Here is a 26,922-nt window from a genome sequence, read left to right on the forward strand (position 1 = left end):
CTGAACTAAACTGATCTGAGGCTCAGAGAAGTGAAGGAACTTGTACAAGGTCACAGTGTGAAAAAGTCAAGAAAGATCAAAACCCAGGATTATGAACATTACAAATCTTGGTGCCTAAGCCTCTCTTCAGTCTGCCTTCCAGAATATTCCATTGGAAAGTTATGAGAGATCATAAAATCTAAACCCCTGGTTTTACATTTAAAGAAAGTGGGTTTATTGATTTACTCATGGTCACTCAGCTATTGTGTATGGCAGAACTGAGATAAAAACCTGGTATACTACCTCAATCTTATGCTTAAAATTTCAGAAGGAAATGAAGTCATATTCATTAGTTGTTAGAAAATACTGACCAATATTTTATCAGCTTGCCTCTAGATTCTGGGCCCTTCTTTGGTAATACAAATGTAATTTTTCAGTAGTATTCACTCAGTCATGAAGGCCATGATCTTACACCAGATACTGCCTGCTCTGTGATTTCTCCTGTCTCACCTCCCCTGCAAACCAGGTCAAAGAAGAGATGATACATAAACACTCCCTCACTGGCCCTCCTTTGAAAGGTACCATGTCTCCTGCTTGGCTGCATCACACAATAATCAAGAGCCCTGAGTACTCAATGAGAACCCAAAAGACGAAGATGAAGTCACCTGCAGTCCATGAACCTATGGATACAGTGACTTTTCAGTCTCCAGAAAGAGTGCTCATTTGGAAAGAGGCCTCTAGGTCTGAATCACAGTTCTGCCACTCCCTTCCTTGTAAGAAATTGGACATGCAGTTTAATTTTTGAACCTCAGTTTTCTTTGCTATAAAATGGACATAAAATAATACCTATTTTTTAGGGCTGTGAGTATTGGAGGAAACACTAAATGCCTTGTATGTAGCAGGTACTCCATTAATGCAAGTTCCCTTTCCTTTCTCTCGTCTTAGAAACCTTTCCAGTTTATCATCCCAAGGTTGATGAACGTTACAGGACAGGAAAATAATTATTTACTGCATGTTTATTATGTATCCGGCCACGAATTAGAGAAATCTGGAGTGATGGGAAGATGATGAGATACTAAGGGGTCTGATTCCTTGCCTTGTCTTTGCCAGTAATCCTGTGTGACCATATGGAAACCCACATCTCTGGGGCCTTTTCCCATGGGCGTTGGATTTGATGATCCACAATTCTCTCCCACCTCCGGTTTTCTGTCTTACTCTAATATGGGTTTCCAAACATCTCCCTGTTCCCTGGTTGGGTGGCCCAACTCCTGGCACTTCTGACCCTCCTGTTGTAGATCAGGCCACCCGCTATTGTTTCCACGTCTTTCTCTCCTGTTAGACTGGGAACTCCTTGAGGGTGGTCTGTGCCTTGTTCACTTGGATCCCTAGTGTGCTTGCTGCATACCAGTGGACACCCATTCAGTGTCTCAGGAAACTGGAAGGAAGGAGGGCAGGAAGGTGAGAACCGCATACTTTCCTTCGAAGAGCTGATGATCACACTGTGACACACAAGCTGTGAGGCAAGCAGAGACTGCCAGTGCCTGACTGCCAGTGACTGCTTCACAGGAGAGCCGTGGAAAGAGGCTGTCTGTCTTCTGAGCACTGAAGCCATAAATCCACACGCTATGCAAGTGCTTCACAGTACATCAGAACACAGTAAGGGGAGAATTCAAAAGCCAAAACTCAGACTTGTTAGCGTGAGGGTCATTATAGGATGGTGATTTACAATCGAAAATATAGAAACCAAATAGATCATAATATTCCTAGTACAGGAAAAGCCTAGGCAGAAGAAGCCAGGAGTGGCAAGTTTGGAGCAGAAAATTGGAAAGACCAAGGGAGCCAAAGTTGGCAATATGTATATGACCTTGTCACTGTACAGGCAGAGGGACTCTAGCCAGCAGCTGTGGGCACTGTCACTCTTGTGGCCAAGGATTCCTCTCACTGAGAAGGAGAATTCTACAGTATCTCAGCTGAAATACCCTTCTGATCTCATTCCCTGTGTTCCAACTCTTTCTGATCAGAAACTAGCTTCATGTCAAGCTCTCTATGGTTATCAGGAAAAAACATAAGGGTCATGTTGACACACATATCCTATCCTACATGCCAATTGTATCTCTCATGGGAAACAAAGATAATGTAGTTTGCTTGGGTTGCTGGTCTCCTATGATTCCTAGTTTTCCTGGGACTGATCAGCTCGGAGCTGTATCTAGTTGACTTTCTGGACTCGAGAAGCTGGATTCCAGAACCTCTGTTACGATGAACTTGTGAAGCTGATACACTGACCGTCCCTCCCCCCATTTTCTCTGCTATTCATTGGTTAGTTTATTTTCTCAATATTTGGAAAGTGCCTATGAGTATGAAGTGCAGATGCTGTGCTAGAGGCTGAGTAAGGGCCTGGATTTGCTTGCTGTCTAAGGGAGACATATCAACTACTAGGGACAACAGAGTATGGGAGGAACCCGGTAGGAATCTGCAGGATACTGTGTGAGTGGGAGAGGACTGAAGAAGGAGAGGCCTTGGAGGAGCAGTCAGATCTGCTGAGGCAGAGACAGGGTCAGGGAAAATATCCATGAGGTAATTCAAGTTGAATCCGGAATGACAAAGATCCTGACAGATGAGACAGAGGAGGGTCAGGAATATAGTGGTGGAAGGTGGATTCCAGGCAAAGAGTGCAGTGTGAGCAAGCCTCAGAGGCAGGAACTGAGAGCTGGAACACAAAAGGCTTGAAGATGAGAATGGGGACATAGATTAGAAGCCTAGGTTGAATGGGGACATAGGTTGGAAGCATAGGTTGAATGGGGACATAGGACAGGACATGCTGTTACGTAACAGAGCTGGAAAACAAAAGGCTTGAAGATGAGAATGGGGACATAGGTTGGAAACATAGGTTGAATGGGGACATAGGACAGGACATGCTGTTGTGTAATGGCAGGGATAGCAGTCACAATGTATTCTGCTCGAATGGTGCGCCTCTGGGGACCCCAGGATGAGCCAGAGCACACGGAGCCTTGTACGCCTTTCTTGGGAGCTTAATACTTTGTTCAGAAAGCCACGGAGAACAAGTGAATCATTTTAAGCCAAAGACAGCATGACTTCAGATTTACATTTGAAAAACTTAACATGAGCAGCAGTGTAAAAGCTGAATTTGATAGAGAAAGACCCTGGATAGAGTGAATTATTATGTGACAATTGAAATTGTCAGGAAAGACTATAGGGGCCTGATCCAAGGCAGACATAGTGGAAAGAAGTGAAGGTTAGAAGAGATGCATGGAGTGAGAATCTACAGCACTTGGTGAATGATGGTGCCACTGGCAGGGATGGGTCATACCAGAGAGGACTGAGAGGAAGACAGTGAGTTTGGACTCTTAGGGGTCTGAGGAGCCCATGGGACCTCCAAGTGCAACTGTCCTGGGGAAACTGGGTCTAGACAAGAGCTCATAGGGATACTGCTGCTTACAGCAGTGGACAGACCAGAGTGGGAGGTGGGTCCAGGGGAGACAGTGGGATTAGCCAGGGGGAGTGTGGAAGATAGGAAGGAAGGAAAGGGATGAAAAGGGATCCTTGGACAAAATTGGGAAACACCTATATTTTAGTGGCAGGAAGAGCCTGAAGAGTCTGCAAAGAAGACTGAGAAGGTACAGTTGGAGAGGCAGAAAGCAAAAACCCAGAGAGAGTGGAGTCTCAGCAGTTGAGATTAAGGAGGATGTGTTTAACGGTGTCCCCATTGCATAGGACAAGTCAATTTCAGTTCCAGCAGGTTCCACCGCAACAGGCTCAAGCACCTTGGCAGAAATGGGATCTCTAGCCCAGGCTGACAGCATAACAATCCTATATCTGTTTGGCCATCCCATTCCCTCCCAAGCTACAGAGTGGCAGGCAGAGACACTCACATGCGTCTTCTGTGCAAAGCTGAGCATGCAACCTTCAAAGAAACCACAAAGGAGCTGCTCATTTTTAAAGGAAAACACACGGACTCCATGGGCATAGGGAAGACATTAAGACAGGGTCGAGGAGGAGAAGCTCTGCTTCCACTTCATATTACCCTTCAGCTTGCTTGGGGCTGGTGCATGGGGATGACCCAGAGAGATGTTGTGGGGAGGGAGGTGGGAGGGGGGTTCATGTTTGGGAACGCATGTAAAAATTAAAGATTTTAAAATTTAAAAAAAATAAAAAAATTAAAAAAAAAAAAAAAGAAACAGTCAACCGAGTACACAGTCAAAAACAAAAAAGAGCAAGTGCTGGAATCTTAGCTCTGTTTCCCATCTCCCACCACCCCAGTAAAAAGGAGCACAAAATGTCTCCACTATGCACATGTGTTTTCTGGTTTAAAATCTCTGGGAGTAGCTCCCTGCAAAAAGAAATGCCAATACCCCAGGATTCAGGTGAATTCAGCCAGAGACTCACACTAAGGGGTCTTCACTCCCTGGCAGGGATGGGGGAGAGCTGGGGGAAGAGACGCCCGGGGAAGAGATGCCCTGCAATTTTACTGCCGTGAAATTGGCTCCAGATGGAAGCAAGGCAAGGTGTTCACTCCCTGCTGGTGCCAGACACAGAGAGAACCTGAAGTGCCTGCCACCTTAGGTCCAGAATCCCCCAGCGCCGGGTGGCAGCCCTGCTGAGGGTCTGGTCAGGGCTCACGGTGCAGGGTGGACCGGGGCTGTCTGTTGCTCAGAAGAGACTATTTTAAAATGCAATGACTTTCAGATGGACTGTGGGTTTGGGGAAGGCGCGGCGGCCGGGGTCTGGAGGAGAAGGGACAGGAAAGAGGAGAGGTGTTTCCCTACACAGCTGCAGAGATGACACACATCTTAGGACCTTCTCCAGTTTCAGTTTTCAGAGGCCAGCTCTGCCCTGGAAGAGAAGGACCATGGGATCCTCTGTTGTATTCCCAGGTCTCCCCAGTACCCCTCAAATCCATGATTCACAAGTATGTAGCTTCCTGAGAGCACGGCTCCCCTTGGGTTGACATGTGGCCAGCCTGAGGGTGGAGAAGCTGGGCAGCTGCGGACCCAGACGGGATGCTGACTGAGAGCTTTGTGGCCATTGCAGACGGGAGGGGTTAGCTTCACCCACTCAAAGGCACCCACACCCCACTGACTAGTGTGGAACTGTGCCTTTCCCCCTTTCTCAGTGAGACCAGCTGAGGCTTCAGGCTGAGGGAATGGGTGTTCTCTGGCTTACAGCGCCCCCTATCATTGGTCAAAGGGATAGAGCCCTGCGAGCTCTCCAAGGAGCTAGCCACCTGCCTATGTCAGTACTGGCTGGTGGGGCCAATTAATTCCATCCATTCAGCTAATCCTTATTGACATCTTTGTTACCACGAACACTGTCCTCAAGGAACTTACCATCCAGGAAGGTAAACAATCACATTACAGTCAGACAAGTAGTGTGAAGGAAAGAAGCACAGGATCACATGGGAGGGACTTGACAAAGACTGGAGACGGGAATCAGAGAAGGCTCTCTAGAGAGGTGACATTTAAACTATGATCTGAAGGCAGTACAGCGGTTAAATGAATTTTAGAAATACTGCATGGAGATAACAAAAGGCTTATTTCTTGATCTTTTAGCGCTTATGATGCAAGAGGCAAAAAGGCAGAAAAACAAGTAATTACAATGGGGCTCTATCAGGAATATGACCCTCAATCTCTTGTATGCTTTCACCATCAAAATCTTTGGTTTCAGCCAGAGTCTTGGAGGAGAGAGCAGAAAGCAGAATAGGAACTCAGTGTTGTCTGAGAAATTGATGGACATGCTTTAGTCTCTCACAGTTAATTTTTCTCAAAATTCTTTAATGGCAAGATCTATCTTCCCTTCAGAGACATTCACCTTGTCCTTGAGACTTTTCCATGGGTCCTGAGACTTTTCAGCCAGGGGGAATCTTGGCGATCACTGAGTTACAACCTTCATCCAATGAACAAGAAAACTGAGTCTAGACAGGTGAGATGACTTGCCTCAACAACTGTTTCTGCAGCAACCTTTGGAACAAATCTCACATCTTTTGCTTCTGTTTTTCATCCCAGCCTCTTTTTGCCCCCCAGAAAGAAAATTTTCATGTGTCACTTTGCAGCAATATACTTGAAATGCTTTCAGAAGATATTAGATAATTTAGAAAGGGAAAAATAAACACACAAGAGATAAATCTCTGAGGAGTACAGAGCTGCATTTGTTATGACTGGCTCAGAGGTGATTATTAACATAACAGAGAACTATTTAGTCAGTGCAGTGCAGTTCTCTACCTGTTGGGTACTGGACAAAGGGACTCTGAAACTCATCTATAGACTTGAAATGCAGATTCAGGACTGCGAGTGGCTGCGTAAGAGTCTAAACGTTAGATCATGCACTGCAGTTGGGGGGACTGGGGCCGCGAGTGTGTGGAACACAACCCAGGTAAGGAATCAGGCAGCCACAGCACAATCTCGGGTCTACTGCGAGCTAACCATGAGACTTTTGGGCAAATTTCTTCATCTGTCTGAACCTTATTTTCCCCACCTGTAAAATGAGGATGGGCAGAATCTCAGGTCATTTTTCAGGTTCTCTAAATGTCTGTGAGAGACTTCCCAGAGAGTCTAGCATCTTGGAACTTGATATGAAGAGGGGGTGGAACACTAAATCTGGACCACCAGATTTAGAAACTTCTTCAGTTCTTCTGGGGTTTATAAATCTATCAGTGTCCTTAGCTATCAAGACAAAGTGGGGAGTCAGTATCCTCATTCTTATTTACCATTGGCCCCAGGCCCCCTCCATCTAGCTTCTAAAGTGGACTTGAGAAAGCAATTCTTACATATCACTAGGTCCATGGACACAATGACATCTGGATTGATGGCTATGAGGTCTGCTTGCTGCCCTTGACCCAGAGGCAGTGTGTAGTGCTCCCCTCTATAACGATGCATGAAGCTTGCTTTTTCTCTTGTTCAAAGTAAGGACTGAGGATGGATGGACAGAAGATAGTCCCCTTGGGTTAGACATTAGGGAGAACTTTCCAACTGAAACAGAAGCTGAACTCCAAACACACTGACCCAGTTTAGGATAGGGAGTTAGAGGAAATAAACCAAAGGGCAATTTTGCTACCTTTCAGCTAGAAAAACAATCAGATTACTCTTACACTTATATAACTAAGCTCCAGTACTTTGGCCACCTCATGCGAAGAGTTGACTCATTGGAAAAAACTCTGATGCTGGGAGGGACTGAGGGCAGGAGGAGAAGGGGACGACAGAGGATGAGATGGCTGGATGGCATCACAGACTCCATGGACTGAGGCTGAGTGAACTCCGGGAGATGGTGATGGACAGGGAGGCCTGGCATACTGCGATTCATGGGGTCTCGAAGAGTCGGACACGACTGAGCGACTGAACTGAACTGAACTGAACTGCCATAAAATCATATGCTTCAGATGTTTTCTATAAGGAACCTGCTGCTTGAAATTCAGCAAAAGTTATTTCTCTGACACTCATTTTCTAGGCAAGCCTTCCCTTGGAGAAACTGTTGGTAATTTGGACAAAACCTTAAAGTGAGAAAGAAAAGAGAGAGAGAGAGTGAAGAGAACGCTTCAACACGTAAGATGCTTATCCAAAGTAGATTTGGTCTGGAAAGGCCTATAAAACCTTCCACATGACTGGCACAGTGCAGGGATAAATGAAACTCTCAAATCCTACCAAGTATGCCCTCATTCAACCTGGATCCTTGGAGTGACTTCCAAAGTGTCCACAGCTCAAGACTCAATGGGTTGCTGGCCACACCCATACCCGTGTCCCTTGAGACCCTAATTTATACCCTAAGGAGTAAAAAGCAGCCTTCTCAAATATCTTAGGCTTCAAAGTGTTTCTTCTAGTGTGGTTGGGGAAATAGTACAACTACAGTTCATGGAACAAGGGGCAAAATTCTAAGTAAACACTGAGAGAAGGAAAGCTCTCTCTGGATGGGGCTACAGTCAAAGTTAGGATGGGAAGGGTCTTAAAAGTTGGGGAGGAAACAAGACAGAAAAATGTGGAAACTAGATTCCTCTCCTTACAGCTAAATTCTTAAGGGGGAAAGGGAAGCTTTAAAAATGTTCTTGGAAATATCATTTCCAATGAAGCTTTCTGCTCCTGCCATTTTGGTGTCACTTCTCTGAGGTGTAAACAGAGGAATTTCTGAGAAAGAGGATGAACTTGCACTTCAGAGCAGTACTTCTCATCCTTCTTTTGTTCCAAACTTTTACCATTTTTATTGCCAAATCACTTTAGTCTCTTTCCAAACGGGATGAGTTGGGTGAGAAAGTGAGAAAGATGCAAGAATAGAAAGAAGATTCCAGCTGCAAAAAGGACACTTGCACAGATAAAGCTAGCTGCCACTAAAAAGTCCAAGAAAATAAACACCTGTCTTAAGGCAGGAATCAGAGAATTCAGTTCCTGGCTGGTTGCCAAGTAATGGCATCTTTCTGCAACAGTTTCCTCATCTGGAAAGTGTGAATAACACTTTGTGTTTTTCCTATCTAAAAGGATCATTGTGAGATGTAATGAGGTGAAGTATGGAAAATATTAATATAAGGCAGGCTCAAGAGGTTACTGAATAAGAAAAATAGTCATAGTATCAGTTTTTTAGCAGATATCCATTGTTCCTCATATTCTTGAATCCTGGATAGTTCTTCAGGATCTAGTTTCATTTTCGGTTGGAATTAGTTCACCTCTAATTCCTTGCTGAAGGATGGAGACCTGTCTGCCCTAGGTGGGGTTACCATTTCCTCGTGCCCTAACTTACTGTTTTTCAAGTAAGCCTAGGGACTTTGCACTTGCTGTTATCTCCTCCCAGCTGCCAAAGGGCTGAGGCTTCTTGTTCACAGCCAGGCTGTCACCTTCTCAGCCATTTTGCTTATTATCCCGTAGACAGCAGCGCCCTCCGCAGTATTTCTAACCCATCATTCATCATTCAGGGCGCTATTACCTTAGTAAATCACCCTATGTACTCATGTATCTTCTAATGTATTGCCTACTAGTTCCATGGGAACAAAGAGTTCGTTTTGCTCATCCCAGAATCCAGAACGATGTCTGTTGAATGGCCTCATGATTTACTCCGGCTGAGCCCGGGAAACAACCTTTCGTTACAGTCAGTTCCAAAAGGCAAACGACTTCCTACTGAGCAGGAAAGTCTGGAGCAGCGATACGCTGAGGGATAGGGGATTTGTCAGCAACCTGGTTCTTTCCCCTCTGACCCGGCTCTCTCCAGAGAAGGCACAGTTAGCCTTTATTTATCCTTTCCACCAGGAGCAGTCAAGGTCCCCAAGGCAAGGCCACCTCTGACCTGCCAAAGGGGTTGGTGCTGGGGTGAGCGGTAGTTGATTTTGGTTTGGGTCAGAGGCGCCCAGAGGGCGGGGTGGGCGTATGGCGGGTTTGCAGGCGAGGAGGGCAAGGGGGCGCCGCTCCGAGGGCCCCTGCGCCAGCGCGTAGCAGGGGCGCGTTCAGCCCACCCACTCGCGTGCCCACAGCTGTATTATTCCCTAAAAGGACCTGAACGGGACGGGCGGCCCCGCCCCGTCGCCCCGCGCCCCCGGCCCCGCCCCCTTTTTGGAGGGCCGATGAGGTAATGCGGCTCTGCTATTGGTCGGAGTCGGCGGGCCCAGCGCGCTCGAGAGGGGGTGCCCGGGGGGACCCGCGCTATATCACTCGGCCGCGGGGCTGCAGAGCAGAGCGGGCAGCGGGCGGACGCTCGGACAGCTTCTCCTCCTTCTGCTCCCTCAGCTCCTGCTCCTCCGCCCAGAGAGACTGCCCACCCGCCCAGTCCTGCGCCAGCGCCGAGGCAGCTCCGTCGCACTCCATCCCGTCCCGCCGGGCACTCGGAGGGCGGCGCGCTCCAAGCCAAAGTTGCCCCCCACAGGCGGGCGGGCGAGCGCAGGCTGCAGCGACCCGGCTCGTGGCGCGCAAGGCAACTTTGGAGACGCGAGCAGCAGCCCCAGCAACGGCAGCGGCGATGACTCCCTGGCTCGGGCTCGTCGTGCTCCTGGGCAGCTGGAGCCTGGGGGACTGGGGCGCTGAGGCGTGCACGTGCTCGCCCAGCCACCCCCAGGACGCGTTCTGCAACTCAGATATCGGTAAGCGCTCCCGGGGTCCCTGCCGGAGCCCCCGCGGTGACCGTTCGCTCGCGCGCTGCAGCCGGGACTCCGGCGCTGCTATGGGTGGCCTCGCCAACCCCCAATCCTTTCCATTGCCTGGGCTTGGGGGGAGATCGTGGTGGTAGATACTGAGGTATGCTTCAGCATGACCGAGGTGGGTAGACGCAGAGAAAACCACCGAGGCCGAGTGAACTCTTTGCAGCCATGGTCTTTTAGGGCGTGAGGTCCTTACTGGTCTTTTTGACATCTGGAAAATTCCCCTTTTCACTATCACCGGAGAACTGTCTGGGGAAGAAAGATGGGGAGAGCATTTCTAAAACTTGTAATGCCAACTAAAGTGCTGGGATGATGACGAGTTTAAAAAATAAAAATTAAAAAGAAAAAGTTGCCAGTCATGTGCAGGGGAAAGTTGCAGGAGAAACTTGTAGTTTTCTGAGTTTTCACCATCTCCCCACTATGTTCATTCTTTTCACCAAGATCCAACTCAGCCTCACAATCCCTGGGCAAGTGCGAACTGAGCTTCTTGGACTGCCAAGTTTGGGTGGATTTAAGGGGGGAAATAAGAAGGAATCTGTGGGGTTGACCCTCCCCGAAGGAACTGTATTTGAAAGTGTTGATAGCAAGCAGGAGGTGGCGTGTGTGAGGGATCACTTATCACATAGCTGTGAGAATTCACAGGAAGGCTTTTTTTTTCCTTGAATGTGTGTGGGGTGGGGGGAGACAGGGCAGTGGAAAACAGATTTGTTACCAAAAGAACAAAGATGCCAAGGGTCACATCATGGTGACTATTCCAAATCGGACTTAGTGTCTTGATTATAGACAAGGGCCTTGAGAGTCCTGGGAGAACTTGTTTCAGAGTATTCGGGACACTTGTGCTTGGATGGCCAGAGGGGGAGCAGCAGCTGGAAAACATCTCTCCTCTCCTTTCCAGCTCATAAAGCTTGCAAGTCTAGTGGCCCTTGCTCTGTGTGTGCGTGTAAATGCGGGCGGGGGGTGGGGTACAACACAGTCTAGTCACCCTCTGCCTGTGTCGATTCAGAGGTGAAGAATGGAGCGTGTGTGTTTTAAGCACAGTCATAAAGAGGAAAAGAAATTTTCCACTGGGTCCTGGGTGAGGGCCTCCACAAGTGTGCTGCAGGGGAGGAGGGGGAGGAGGCAGGAACCTGGCAGGGGAGGCAGCTGAGGCTGGGAGGGGTGCTGCTGGTGGGCCTGGCAAGCCTAGGAGATGTGAGGGAGGTGGCTGTGGTGACTGGGTCAGTCTGGCTGGCAGGCAGGAGTATTTGTGTGACCTAGGGTCACCCACATTAGTGGCTTCCTGGGGTCCTTGCTGTGCCCCTTTCCTTCTCCTGGGGGAACCTGACTGGCCCCTGGGTTTGTGGATTGCAGGGAAGGATTCTTTGGGGCTGCCAGAGGCCTGCAAGGTTTTCTTCTCCCTTGACTGCCCCCACCCAAATTCCACTTGGCCTGTCCCTCCTCACCCTCTGGGTGTCATTCCCACCTAAGTGATGCTGGCAGCTACTGCTGGGGTGGCGGCTCTGGTCCTCTCAGTGAAGAGCACATACTTGGGTCCAGGCATCAGGTGGAGTCAGGGCGTCGTCCTCTACCTGACAGTGGTTTGGGCGTGTTCACTTGGATTTCCGATGTGTGTGGAGAGGGAGACCTCATGCCTTCCCCTTGCCCTTGGCTTTTAGGTTTCTACCCTGGAAGTTCGCCAGGGGACAGTGGAAACAGGAGCAAGGAGACCACTTCCCATAGTGGCCCCGCCTAACCACTGCTTAGGTTTCCTGCTATGTGTCTGGGACTGATACAGAAAGTTTCTTGTAATTTCTCTGGATTTTAGTAAGAAATCTTCCCACAACCCCCTCTTCAATTGACTGCCCAGAGAAAAGCGAAGTTACCAGGAAATACCAAAAGGCAAGAACATTGTGGTAGCAAAAACAAAAAAGAAACAAAAAGACCTCGGTGCTGCTGGCCCGGATCCAAAGCTGTGCTGCCTTGGTTGGCGCACTGCACTAGTGGCAGGGATGAGATAATGCTTTTTATGGGAGGTGTGGATGCGGGCTGCTGGCTTGTTGACCTCCACTGCCTTACAGCACCCTGCAGGCGGCCAGTAGGTGGCTCCCAGTACTCCTAGCTCACAGCTCCTCTTCTGGTTCCCAGTCTGGGCTGATGCCTGCCTGTTCTCTCCCTGAAGGAAATGTGTAGACGCTCCCATTCCCCTTGACACCCCTATGACCCTACCAGTCAATACTATAGTCTTTAAAAGATTCTCACACCAGCCCACTAGCTTCCTCTTTCAGAACCTTCCTGGCTCTTTTCATGGCTGGGTGCCACATTGCCAGGCAAAGCCCCTCTCTAAGGAATCCCCCCATGGCCTTCCATCTCCTTCCTCCTCATCCACAAGTGTCTCTTCTTGCCTTCCCCCCACCACCACCCCTCCCCTGCCGAAAACCTGAGGATTGGCGCTGCCTTCTGGATGACGAGGAGTTAAAAGGTGTTTCTATGGCAACTCCAGGCCCTACACCCCAGTGAAGTGTTTAGAAGAATGAACTACATCCCGGCTTATAAGACATACTGTGGCGGAGAGAAAAGGACTTGGAAGCATCCACGATGTCCGTGGCCCCCTCCCCACCAGTCACTGCCCCTGAAACTCTTGACGAAACCTTGACTTTGGAGGAGGGGAAAAGGGAGGACTAGGAATGAAGGAGGCGGCCTTGGCCTGCTTTCTGCTCCACAGCTCTGTCCGGCTCAGGAAGGGCCGGGCAGTGGGGCATGCATGCGTGTGGTTTCTGCAGGGGTGGCAGCAGTAGGGAGAGAATTTGACTTCAGAATGCCAACCCCTCCTTTGCACAGAAGAATGGGGCTGTGCGATGGAGTGCTGGGGGCCTGCTCCTTGAGCCCGTGGGGAATTCAAGAGGGAGGCTCAGCTGGGGGGCCCACTGCCAGCTCTGGAGGATGGTCTCTGGACGTCTCCAGATTGTTTTGACAGGGACCAGTGCCAGCAGATTCTTTCGGTATCTGAGGTTGTGGTTTTAGCGAAGAAGCCATTTTTAAGGAAGCCCGATCAATCCTCTCTCACAAACACAAAATTACACTTTACACTGGGCTTGGTGACTTAAGGAAATTAAAAAGGATCCAGCTTCGGAAAGGAACCAATCACTTAGGGAGTGGATCCAGGCTGTGGACATCTTAGCAAGTCAGGAAAAAGGAGAGCTACTTATCTTAGGGAAGAGGGGACATCTCTCAGACTTCAACTGGGTGCAGGCTCTTTGTGTCTTTTATCCACTCAGTATCCCTAAGAGTGGGTATTACACCTATTTTTCTTCAGATGGAAGATAAATTGTGGGTTTGAGATAAATTGTGCTTGCTCAAGCTCACCCAGCTACTATATGGTAACGGTAAAGCCATTCTGAATTATGCCATTCTTCCAAAACTTTTCAACTTCCATTTATCCTTGCTATTGTAAGGCAGACAACCCTTCCCAGGATCAGGATGGAATGGACAGTTAACATTTGAACAATGCCTTACTTATTGATTTGGAGAGTTTTCCTTAGAAATATGAAGACAGATGAAATGGCCAGAGGTTATAATTAAACATCATCATAGGAAAGTAAGAACTAATTACTGTCATCCTCATTATATCAGGTTATCAATAGAGAAAAATAAAGAAAAAATTCTAATGTTCTTTGGCTGTTAGAAGTAGAAGAGACCCTCAAAACTACCAAGTCAAAGTTAAAAAAAGAAAAAGACTCGGTTTGTCTCACTGAAGTTTGGCCTCATATACTCTTACCCTTCTGAGGTTGGGCTGAGTGAGGGCTTCCCAGGGTGATGTGCCCTGTCTATGCAGCCTGATAGTATGATGGGAGGAAAACCAGAGAGAGTCAGGAGGCTGGGTCCTGGGCTGGCTAGAGAAGGTGCCCCTCCCACAGTTCTGTGTCCCTTTCACAATCCCTCCATAGATAAGACTAGAAAAGTGGCCACAGAAGTGGCTTGGGTGGAGGGACTTTTGTTTGTTTTGCAGGAACAGCAGGAACCATTCAGCTCCACTGCTGAATGGCACATTCCAACAGGTTCACTAATTAAAAACAAAAACAACAACACAATTCTCCATTTCATTTAGCTTTTATCATTCTGGTCAGTATGGACAAGGAGGCCCCTTCTTCTAGCCTTTGTCATAGTCAACTCCTGGGTGGCCTGGAGGGGCAGTGTGGGGCGGCAGAAAGGCCGTAGCATGGGCAGGGCAGGGCTGGGCTTAAATCTTTCCTGTGGCGTGTTGGCTGTATGCACTTAAGCATGCTATGGGCCATCTTTAAGATTTAGTTTCCTCACTAATAAAAGGGGAATAATAATCTGTACATCCTTGGCCTTTTAATTTTTAATCACATTTCTAAAATTACAAGAGTAGTTGCATACATTCTATTATATCCATGTGTATATGTATCTCTGTGTTCAACTGTATCCATCTGTCTATCCATCGACCATCATCCGTCCATGTCTATCCATCTATCTAAAGTCAGATAAGGGGAAAGTCCTTTTTGATCAGTTCCTCTAATTCTGGTCCCTTCCCTATGAATTTACATACATAATACTCACAGAAAATTTGCAGTAGCCTTTCCCCTTGGAAACATGAATGGCAAATACTATAAACAGTGGAATACCAATACAGCATTCAACTTCTTTTCAATGAGCAACATGTTAGAGGTTGTTCTCAGTTCATATGCACACATATGTACTTCATTTTCTTTAATGTGCAGAATTCCATAGGGTTATAAATTAGAAAAACTAATCATGGAATGATTACTGTGCACCAAATTCCATTCTAAATAATTAATATGCATCAACTCACTTTAACTTAATTCTCTCAAAAGTTCTATGAGGCAGGTGTGCTACTGCTATCTCCAATTTACAGATGAGGAAAGTGAGGCTTAATAAAATTATGTAACTTGTTCAAGACTGTTACAGAGCCCATATTTAAACCCTTGCAGCCTAGGTCTAAAATATATACATGTACTACACTATATGCAATATTATATGATACATATAATTATATACTATTTTATTAATCTAATAATATTATAGCCTTATGCCAGTACCAGTGCCAAGTTACTTCAGTCATATCCAACTCTTTGTGACCCTGTGGATTGTAGCCCACCAGGCTCCTCGATCCATGGGATTCTCCAGGCAAGAATACTGAAGAGGGTTGCCAAGCCCTCTTCCAGGGGATCTTCCTCACCCAGGGATGGAACCTGCGTCTTATAGGTATAGGTATAGATTTATTTATCCATTCCTCTATTAGATATTTTAAGGTTTCTAACAGCTTTTCATGGTTACAAAGAGCATAATGACAAGTATTCATTGTATGATCCTCTTGTTCATATGCATGGATATTTCCCTATGGCAAATATACAATTTGGAATTCTCAGACATAATGTATGTGCACTTTACATTTGACCAGTTCCTGACAATTCACCCTCCAGAGTGGCTGTGGGAAACCACTGTTTTCATATATGCAACATGCAGCAATGGAGAGACCATTAGCCCTGTGCTGGGGACATTTCTACACTTCTCTCAAACGGGAAAACACGTTATGACTTTTATTGACTTACTGAGTTTTTTCCCTTTTTTGCTTGTTCTTTTATCCTTTTGAAAGGGGGCAAAATTAAGGTTACTTACACCAAGTAGATAGAAGCATTTTTGTAGGGAGAATGGTGCTATGTGCCAATGGTGCTATGTGCCAAATGGCTTTTGACTTGCCGCCATTTTAGATTAATTCAACTGCAGATGGTTTTATTTTTTGCTTTAATAAGAAGCAATGGGCCTTTCAGTACATTAAGATGCTTGACTTCAGGGTTTGACATGAACCCAGGTTCATGTTTTAAAGACAGGATCTTATTGCTAACCCAAAGCTGTCCCCTTTTTGGCTGGGTGTGGCCAGGCTCATGGTGACAGCAAGGACTCAGCCCTGTGTCTCCCTTCTGCTCACTGAATTTGGATGGTGCTTGGATGAGAGTGGTGGGATGGCCTTAGGAGGGAGATGGACAGTGAAGAGGGGACAGAGTGGGTCCTGGCCAAGAAAGATCAGGCTAGAGTCTCACTTTGATGGCAACTAGAATGGCTGGTTTAAGAGAACTTCAACTGTTCTGATTACAACTTTTCAGGATTCTTGGGATAAAGTGTCATAAAATGGCTTCAACAATAGCCAACCTGGCCTCTGCCTGCCTTGTCAACATCACAGGCTTTTCCAGGTGCCGCTGTTCCCATTCTCTCTCTGCCCATTGTCCTCGCCTCAATTTTGAGTGCCCCTTGTCAATGTCTCATTCTCTGGAGCTCACTTGGTGCCTTTTCCCTGCCTACTTCTTGGCATTATTGCAGGATCATCAAACCTTGCCCAAATTTTAAACATGTCAAAAAACATCATCTTTAGGAAAAAACAATTCTTTGGAGCTGCTTGGGGAATTCCTAGAGGGGCTCATTCTTGAGCAGACCTAAGGGCTATCCAGAGAGATGCATCTGACCCTCCAAAGAGGGGAGGCACCAGCTATTGCATTACTTATTAAATCTGATCCCACCTTCTGGACATGGTACTCCATCACCATCCCAAATAAAAACACTCCTTTTCCGCATATCAGTCATCCTACTAGCTGGAGACTGCCCATCCCAGCTACCTGGTGAGTGATCTGGAGCCAGAGGGGTGAAATCACTCACCTGAGATCACACCATGAAGAAACAGATGAACTGGAAGCTACATTTGCTTCAGTTTAGTTCAGTTCAGTCACTCAGTCATGTCCGACTCTTTGCGACCCCATGGACTGCAGCACACCAGGCCTCCCTGTCCATCAGCAACTCCTGGAGCTTGCTCAAACTCCACTGAGTTCATGATGCCATCCAACCATCTCATCCCATCGTCCCCTTCTCCTCCTGCCTTCAATCTTTCCCACCATCAGGGTTTTTTTTTCAATGAGTCAGTTTGTCACATCAGGTGGCCAAAGTATTGGAGCTTCAGCATCAGTGCCTCCAATAAATATTCAGGACTGATTTCCTTTAGGATGGACTTGTTGGATCTCCTTGCAGTCCAAGGGACTCCCAAGAGTCTTCTTCAACACCACAGTTCAAAAGCATCAGTTCTTCAGTGCTGAGCTTTCTTTATAGTCCAATTCTCACATCCATACATGACTATTGGAAAAACCATAGCTTTGACTAGATGGACCTTTGTCGGCAAAGTAATGTCTCTGCTTTTTAATATGCTGTCTAGGTTGGTCATAGCTTTTCTTCCAAGAGCAAGTGTCTTTTAATTTTGTGGCTGCAGTCACCATCTGCAGTGATTTTGGAGGCCTAGAAAAGAAAGTATGTCTTTTATTTTGTTTCTGTTGTTTCCCCATCTGTTTGCCATGAAGGGATGGGACCTGATGCCATGATCTTAGTTTTTTGAATGTTGAGTTTTAAGCCAATTTTTTCACTCTCCTTTCACTTTCATCTCAAGAGGCTCTTCAGTTCCTCTTCACTTCTGCCATAAGGATGGTGTCATCTGCATATCTGAGGTTATTGATATTTCTCCCAGCAACCTTGATTCCAGCTTGCGCTTCATCCAGTCCAGCATTTCACATGATGTACTCTGCATATAAGTTAAATAAGCAGGGTGACAATATACAGCCTTGTTGCACTCCTTTCCCAATTTGGAACCAGTCCATTGTTCCATGTCCAGTTCTAACTGTTGCTTCTTGACCTGCATACAGATTTCTCAGGAGGCAGGTAAAGTGGTCTGGAATTCCCATTTATTGAAGAATTTTCCACAGTTTGTTGTGATCCACACAGTCAAAGGCTTTGGCATAGTCAATAAAGCAGAGGTAGATGTTTTTCTGGAACTCTCTTGCTTTTTTGATGATCCAACAGACGTTGGCAATTTGATTCCTCTGCCTTTTCTAAATCCAGCTTGAACATCTGTCTTGATGCATGTACTGTTGAAGCCTGGCTTGGAAAATTTTGAGCATTACTTTTCTAGCATGTGAGATAAATGCAGTTGTGCAGTAGTTGGAACACTCTTTGGCATTGCTTTTCTTTGAGATTGGAATGAAAACTGACCTTTTCCAGTCCTGTGGCCACTGCTGAGTTTTCCAAATTTACTGGCATATTGAGTGCAGCACTTTAACAGCACCATCCTTTAGGTCTTGAAATAGCTCAGCTGGAATTCCATCACCTCCACTAGCTTTGTTCGTAGTGATGCCTCCTAAGGCCCGCTTGACTTGGGACTCTAGGATGTCTGGCTCTAGATGAGTGATCACACCATCATGATTATCTGGGTTATGAAGATGTTTTTCGTATAGTTCTTCTGTGGATTCTTGCCATCTTTTCTTAATATCTTCTGCTTCTGTTAGGTCCATACCATTTCTGTCCTTTATTGTGCCCATCTTTGCATGAAATGTTCCCTTGGTATCTCTAATTTTCTTGAAGAGATCTCTAGTCTTTCCCATTCTATTGTTTTCTTCTATTTCTTTGCATTGATCACTGAGGAAGGCTTTCTTATCTCTCCTTGTTATTCTTTGGAACTCTGCATTCAGATGGGTATATCTTTCCTTTCTTCCTCTGCCTTTAGTTTCTCTTCTTTTCTCAGCTATTTGTAAGGCCTCCTCAGAACCATTTTGCTTTTTTCCATTTCTTTTTTGGGGATGGTCTTGATCACTGCTTCCTGTACAACATCACGAACCTCTGACATTTGCTGAGTCACTTTCAAAATCTGTGTTCCAAACTGGCATAGTCTAATGGCAAGGACTTTTTGGATTTGAGAAGATGCTATTCCTGTTGTAATTTCCCCCAAATTGTTTTTTTTTTTTTTTTTACTTCCCTACTTTGGATGTCTCCTCTGTATGCTTCTCTTTGATTTTCTTCCACAGCAAGCCTCTGCAGCCCCTGCTTCCCCCCACCCAACCCCCAGTTTTATTACACAATAGTCCTAATAAAACCAAGTCTTACACCCTATTTCTAATTCCTAACTCAGTACTCTTTCCACTTAATCAGCGGTTCCCAGCCTTTTCAACACCATGGACTGTTTTTATTAATTTTCCTTCAAAGGATTTCATGTTTGGAAAAAATTATCCATCACAACTTCATGTCTTGGGTGTTGATTATTTTTCCATCACAAAGTCTAGTTAAATGGTATCTGTTACTGCTGACACTAGCCAGTCATTATTCTGATATAATCAGATAATATAATTAATTGCTGCCCAAAGCAAAGAAACCTGGTATTTGCTCAAGCCTGGGGAGCACTCTCATGGGCTATTGGATGATGGCAAGGTATGATTTGGGCTGGTCCACAGAAGTGCAGAAGGAGCTCATGGACCCCTTGCAGAGCACTGTAGTTCACCCTCTGGGAATGGCTCTTCTCTTTCACACCAGTTTTCCGTTTCTCTTCCTGTGGACTGGTCCACATGTCTCCCACCCTTGCCATTTTCTAGATTCCCCCGAGTACTGAGAACAGGGCTGGCAGAGGCAGTGGGTAACTGACATGTCCTGGATGAGTTGCCTAGCCTTTTGGAGGAGGTGACATGGGTTCCTCTTCTTTTCCTGTGTTAATCTCTTATGGGCTGAAGCAGATGAGTACTGACTCTGGCTAAAGGAACTCACTAAATAGCATTTGACAGGAGGTCACAAGGTGTCTATCCCAGCTGTAGTGGAACTAAGAGGCTTTTTTACTTGGTTGCTAAAAAACTAGCGTTCAGGGGAGAGGTATGCGGGCCAGGACAATTTTTCCTGATTCCTGTAGAAGCCATCTGTGGCTGGGGTGGGTTGGATGCCATAGAAGTGCTGCCCAACACCCACTTCTGATTTATGTTCACGTAAAGCCTATCACTTAACAGTGGCATTCACAATGCAGAGAGTAGAGACCTTAAGTATTCCCAGGTCTGTGGCCACTTGCTTTTTGTAGGGGTAGGGAAGGGACGGAAATCTGAAAGATTTGGCTTCAGAGAGCTCAAGTGAAAGCTTAGCAGGTGGAAAAATAGAGTCCTTGGATGACAGAGGAGGGGAGATCCAGAGCAGACTAGAGTCATTCCAGAATCAGACCTTAAATATTGCCCAACAATTATCCCTCCCCCTCTGCCTCAAAGAGATCCCTCTCAGAATGAGGGCACTGGGCACCAGGTAGCCCAGTTGCCTGTAGAGAAGCACTGTTCATTCAGAAATCTCAGGCTCCTGCTATCACCAGGGTAGGGCATGGGGAAGGGGAGCCTTGCAACCTGGGGCACACTTCATGAGGATGTGGTTTCGTGACATGAGAGTTTGTGTTGTTTGGTTAAGGTGCTTGCAGGTCATGAATCGGGATGGACCTCCTTTGACTTATATTGATCATCATAAATAGACTCATAATCTTTGAAATTTGGAAACACAGTAACTCTTGTGAGCTCTACTGCTCACCTAGTGTGGGTAAGTTCTCTGGTCTCAGTTTCCTCATCTGCAAAATAGGGGGAATAATAGTATGTACCACATTGGGTTGGTGATTAAGTGAAAAAATTCCAGGAAAATGTTTAGTACAGAATCTGCCACATACCAAAAGCTCAACAGATGCCAGCTTTGAGTAATAGTGTTGTTATATTGGCTTCCCAGGTGTCACAGTGGTAAAGACCCCCTGCCAATGCAGGAGATGCAAAAGGCTTGGGTTTTATCCCTGGATTGGGAAGATCCCGAGGAGAAGAAAATGGCAAGCCGCTCCAATATTCTTGAGGGGATAATCCCATGAACAGAGGAGCCTGGCAGGCTACAGTTGGACTGAGCAACTGAGCACGCACCCACATGCATGTTGTTGTATGGCAGAGTGGGTAGTCTCACTTTATTTTTGGTGAGGAACACGAGGCTTGGAGAGATGGGCTATATTCCAGGGTCACATACAGAGAACTGCATTTCAGCATCATGATTTGGTGCCCCTTCCCACCCGAGTCTAATGATTTTCCACTTTGTTACACTGCCTTCTACAGCATAGAAAAAGAAGGTTCCCACTCTATATTTTCATGACTCTTTACATTTTAGAGTCTTCAGTCTCCCTGATCTTATTTGATGATCACAACATCCCCCTTCAGAAAGCAGGGCAGTGAGGGGTCATTGTTCCCACCGGACAGTGAGAAGGCTGGACAGTGAGAACTCGTATGGTTCAGGAACTCAGCCACACAGCTGATACGAGGAATCGGGATTGGAAACAATGTCTTTCAAGGCCAAGTCCTACACTCTTTTCAAGGGTCAGATGGCTCACATCCCTCTTCAGGCTGCTCCCGCATGTTACCTCTGGTAGTCGTGGTAGATGCTGGGGTAGTCAATGGGAGGGCCTGGAAAATGGTGATACTGAACTTGGACATCAAGTCCATTGCCCTGTCCCCATCTGTCCCATTCACCCTGTCTACCCCAGGGCTGGGAGATGTGCAGTGTCCAGGAGTGAGCACTGGCTGCAATTTAGGACACCTGGGGTCGAGTTCTAGGTCTCCTCCAGATCCTAGGATCACCTGGGTGATGCCAACCCTCCTGGACTTCAGGCTGTCATCTGTGAAATAACAGGATTGGCTCTATGTGGCATGTGTATACTTTTCCCCTACATGTATTTATGGTAACTGATATTTTTCTGAATGTGCCTACTATGTGTCAAGTATTTCTAGCTCTAAGTTCCTTTGGAAGGGGCGCTCCATTCTAGCTGAATAATTTAACACCTAAGTCCATCAACAGCACCTTTTAGGAGGTAATTTCTTTAGAAATACGGTCTATTAAGACGAGAGCCAGGATCTCTGTGGTTATAAAAGTAGATGAGAGCTTGGACTGAACAAAGCCGCCAATGAGTTGACGTATTTTATCAGATGACACGTTTGACCACCAGACTTCCTGTTGAAGCAGAGCTGATGTGCCAAACAAGATAGCAAACTTGCAGAACTAGTTGATGGCTAGAATTAAAAGTCAAGGTCACTTCAGTGTCTGTCGCTGATCACTGGAGAGCTTGGTAAAGATGCTTTTGAACCCCATTAATACCACTACTGAAGCTGAGAGGGAGAAGGTGAGACTGAGATAATGCTCATGGGAACAAGGCCTTCCTGATCCATGGTCTCCCTAAGCAGCCCCTTGCTCCAGAAAATTTGATTCATGGCTTGCCTTAAACATCTGTATCTGAGAAAACTAAGAAAACTCCCCTCATAGAAGACTGGCTTAGATTAAGAAGTGTGTCATCTGAGAATACTTTCGTTTAAATGGATGAGGAAGGGGTTTGGAAGACCCAGATGAAACTTGTGCCCTATTGGGTAACTGCAACTCCCTTCTCCAACAACAGGACAGGGACCCCCAAACATCTCACAACCATGGCTTCCTGGTACAAATGTCCAGCAGAAATACTGAGAGATGTGAGAGAACCCCAATAGCCAGCGTGTTCTCTGGGATGCAGTTCTGAGCAAATGGGTTCAGGTGTGGCTTCCAGTTCCTTCTTGATGGACTGTCTCTTGGCCTGGGTCTCATCTGCATCAGATCACAAACCCAAATGCCCACAGAGGCCAGTCACTGGCAGCTGGATGTTTGCTTATTAAACATACTGGATTATTATTCACATCTACCAAAAGGTATACATGTGTCTCCCTAGTCTCTTGTTTTCCCACTTTGGAGGAATGAGTGGGTACTAAAATTATGTCTTTATTGTAAGACAAACAGCGAAACAGTGGGCAAATATGATAGAACTAGTGGTTTATCTTTGGCTTGGGAGTGGGGAAGTGATAGAGAATGGTGCTGACCATGGACGACTGAATAGTTCACACTCCTTTAGAAAGGGACAGCTGCTCTCAGCTCCAACCTATCAGAGTGTGATGAGTCCACTGCTGTCAGATTTCCAGTCTCTGAAGATAACCTAGAAATCCAAGATTTTTACGTGAAATGTAATTTTTAAATGCCGGCACAACTAAAAGGAAACACACACACACGTACACATGTGTGAGCCATACAAAACATCCCTGGGCTAGGTTCAGCCCTATGGATCACCAGCTTTGTGACCTTTGCGATCCAGATGATTTCCTGGATCTCCTTTGGGTTGTAGGATCTCTGAGTGAATAAGACTAACTGCTTTCTCAGGCAAAATGATATACCTATCCTCTGTGTCCACAGAGAATACTGTTCATATGCTTGTTATCACACTTCTTGCACTTTCTGATGTGGTTAAGAACACAGGTCTTATTGCCTGGCTCAAACCTTAGCTCCATTAACTAACAGCTCGACAGTCCTGGACAAGTCAGTTCTCTCAGACTCCCTTCTCTTATCTGTAAAATGAAAGATGCCATAAAGGACTCTTAACCTGCTAAAGTGGTGGGAGAATGCATTGAGGTGATGGGCATCACTGGCTTGGCCCACTGCCTGGCGGCTAGTGAGAGGGCTGGATGCACGTCAGCCATTATCTTATTCCCATTTGGTGTCTCCTCCTGGACAGTGAGCCCGCTCGAGTACAGAGAGTCACACCCTACTCTCCACTGCCCAGTGCATAGCAGGCACATGGTAAGAGGGTCTTGAATGGATGAAAACATTGGAGGACGACAGCCTTCTAGCCTTTCCAGGCAATGGTACACTTTAGCTTGTCTGTGTGTGTTAAAGAGAGAGAGAAAAAGGGAAATCAGGTTTGACATGTTGGGTATGACCAGCTCAATGAAAAAAAAAAAAAAGTTATTCTAAGCTGCAAAGATAGGAGACAGAATGCTAACTAGTGGTGGTTGTCTTGGGGAAATACAGCCAAGATATTGCCCATTCTTTTCCAAACAGAAGAGACGAGATGGCATGGAACCCAGAATTCATATGCTGAACCCTTGTGTACTTACATCATGGGCACTTTGGCAGCTTGATGGATTTTATTTATTCAGGGCCCCTTTAAGTCAGAGGAGATTCCTAGAGGCTCTTAAAATTTAATGCCCCACCTGGATAGTTAACATCTGTGTTTTATTTTGTTTCAAAAAGTTAACCCCAAATAGTTCAAATTCCTTTGGTATCCTTGCGAGAAGAGTTTCTTACTGGGTGACCCACAAGCAGGGAGGCAGAAAGGCTAGACCAGCACCTTCTGGGAGAAATAATACTGCAAGCCACAAACACAGGCCATGTATGTATAAGTTTTCTTGGAGCCACACTTGAAAAAAAGAAAGAACACCCACGACATTAATTTTAATACTGTTCTTAATCCAGTATTCCAAAATATTATCTTTCCAATGTCATCAATTTAAAACATTATCAATAGGGTTTGAATTTTTTAAGTTTTTGAAACCCAGAATGTATTTTACACTCATAGTACATCTCATTTTGAACTAGTCCCATTTCAAGTGCTTAGTAGCAACCATGGCCACTTCAACTGTAGGACAGCACAAGTCAAGACAGTATCTGTGAATGGAAACCATCTTTTTTCTCTGCTAGTTATTTTATGAGCTGTGCACGGAGATGTGGGGAAACTGGAGGTGCATCGGGGTTACTGACTCAGTTTTGCTACAAGTGAGTTTTACGGCCACTGATCCCTATGTTGTAATACTGTGGAAGCCACGTGACTCCTGCTCTCACTTGACAAATGGGGAACTGAGATCCAGAAATGTGGAGGAGTTTGGCCTAATATATAAAAGCTGGAAATAGGATAATAATAGTACTATTTGACAGCAACAAACATTTATTCCAAGAACTTTTCATGCATTATCTTCATAAACTCTCATCACTGCCCAATGAGAAAGCAGTCTTATTTATATTTTGCAGATGAAGTGATCTCAGTTTAGAGGAAATTAATATTAAAGTGGCTAATACGTATTCACAGCTGTTCTAAGAATTTTATATACATATTATAGTAATTCTATTAATTCAATATAAACTTTCATATTAGGAATTATTACCACCACTTAACAGATGGGAAAACTGAGGCTGAGAGAGGCTAAGTAACTGACCTAAAAGGAAGCTAGTATACAGTGAAGTCAAGATTTGAGCCCAAGCTGCCTGATACCAGAGTCTGAGCTTTTAATCACAACTTATGCCCAAGGTCACCCAGCCATACACAAAGGCACAACTGGTATTTGAGTTGGGATGTCTGTTTCCTGTCCATGGTCTTTCTTTACCATCCCACTCTACTGCCTGCATCACAGCCCTCTTGATTCCTAGCACTTTCTGCCTTGCTCTGTTGCCAGTAAGGATCAGAACACAAAGGCTCTGGACTCCAGCAGTGGTTGAAGGGTCCAGGAAAAACAGGCACATCTCCTCTGGTTTGGCTGATCCCAGGCTGCTCCAGCCCATAAAGGCCAACTGCTTGGCCCAGTGGAGGAGGGTGGGAAGAACACTTGTCTTTTCTGCCTTCCCAGTTGGGTGAGGTTAGTGTACCAGGTTGGAAAGAGGTATGTGCCTAATTGCAGGGGGGGCGGGAGGCTGGGAGGATTAACACTCTCTAAATAGACATCAGGAAACTAAGAATAGCTTTGCTGCCTGGAAATTGATGGGTATTCCTGACCACAGGCTATCCCATTTAGTAGGTGCTCAATAAATGCGATGCGGTGAACTACAGAAATAAACAAATACTGAAAATGGGTCATTGGGAGAGCCCTTAGCCAGTAAGACTCTATTCTCTGTATAAAAAGAAATTTATACTGAGGTTATTTGAGTCCTTCAGGCTGGAGGCCTCTGTTACCTTTATTTATCTACTTTTTTAGTCTCAAGGCCAGGGTCTTTATTTTTGGCCAGAAGAGCAGCAGGCAGTTAGAACGCCAGGGAAAGACAAGTGGAGTGAGCTTCTGGCTTGTGGTCTGCTGTCCCACCAGGCTGGAAAGCTGGGTGTTACTTCCTTTTGTCTTATCGTCAAGACTTCATGTTCCCTAGAGCACACTGCAGATGCCAGTCCCCCTGGAGCCTGAAGGTGGGAACCTCCAAGTTTGCCATCAGGCCTGGATCCATCTTCTAACACAGAACTCCTGGGTCCTTACCAAGGGTTACCTCATTGTCTGGTTCCAAAGAATTGAGGTTGCCTTCCTGGCACAAACTCCTAGCACTACCACCTCTTGTAGTTTATCAGGTGAGCTGTGAGAATGGGGGCAGGGAGGATTTCCTTGTACTGTGGGAAAGCCTAAAGCAGTGTTTCCCAGGGCATGATTCTCCAAATACCAGTTGTAAGAAATGCTGTTTCAGCCAACACATTTAGGAAAGCTATTTCCTGTATTCTCCTTTGGAGATGCGCAATGACCATCAGCAGAGTAAAGGCTCTGACAAGTCCTGCTGCATGGTAACCTGTTTAGCTCTGTTGAACCCAGTGTTTCCTAAATGTATCTAATCCAGGAATTAATTTTTCCCAAGAAGGACCTATATCGTTGCTGAGGGAAGTTGCTCATCTGGACTTGCCGAACAGAAATGGCTGCATCAGTGTTAGTGGGCACCTTATAGGGGCTGCAAGACAAAGGAGGAAAGGAGGAGAGACCCTCAAGGCCAAACAATGGCCAGATTCAAGTTTCCGTTCTCTGCCCCTGACTAGTTTTATAACCTTAGCTGGCCTGGTCCTAGGCATACATCAGATTTGTAAACCCTAGTATCTTGCTTATACCATTAGGGGCTTGATGGAAGGAAAATGTGGCCACGTGAAGCATTTATGACTTGAAGGTCTGGGGCACAAGTACTGTGGAGAGAAGGTCATGAGCAGTCAGGGAGACATACCCATGTCCCCACCCCTGGTCCCCACGTGGTCTTAGCCTGAGCTGTCACCTCTCTGATCTGCAATTCTCTTAGATGGGGGTTTTACCATTTTACAGACAGCATCCTCTCTAAGATTCTGGTTAAAGCTACACATTTCTAGAGGATCAGAAGAGACCTTCTCTAAGGCCATCTATATAAATAGCCCTCCACCTACCCAATTCAGAGGACTT

The 26,922-nt window shown here is 46.1% G+C and overlaps 2 protein-coding genes across 2 annotated transcripts in view; one reads left to right on the forward strand and one right to left on the reverse strand.

The window, feature by feature from the left end:
• SYN3 (synapsin III) overlaps nt 1–26,922 on the reverse strand; it is a 475,640-nt gene that overhangs the window by 258,802 nt on the left and 189,916 nt on the right. The window lies entirely within an intron of this gene.
• TIMP3 (TIMP metallopeptidase inhibitor 3) overlaps nt 9,594–26,922 on the forward strand; it is a 58,834-nt gene continuing 41,505 nt past the window's right edge. Inside the window, exon 1 of the mRNA XM_018048225.1 lies at nt 9,594–10,042. Coding sequence (XP_017903714.1) covers nt 9,922–10,042 — 121 coding nt within the window. The 5' untranslated portion in view covers nt 9,594–9,921. The remainder of the gene's footprint in view (nt 10,043–26,922) is intronic.

Source organism: Capra hircus, chromosome 5, assembly GCF_001704415.2.
Source record: "Capra hircus breed San Clemente chromosome 5, ASM170441v1, whole genome shotgun sequence".
NCBI lineage: Eukaryota > Metazoa > Chordata > Mammalia > Artiodactyla > Bovidae > Capra > Capra hircus.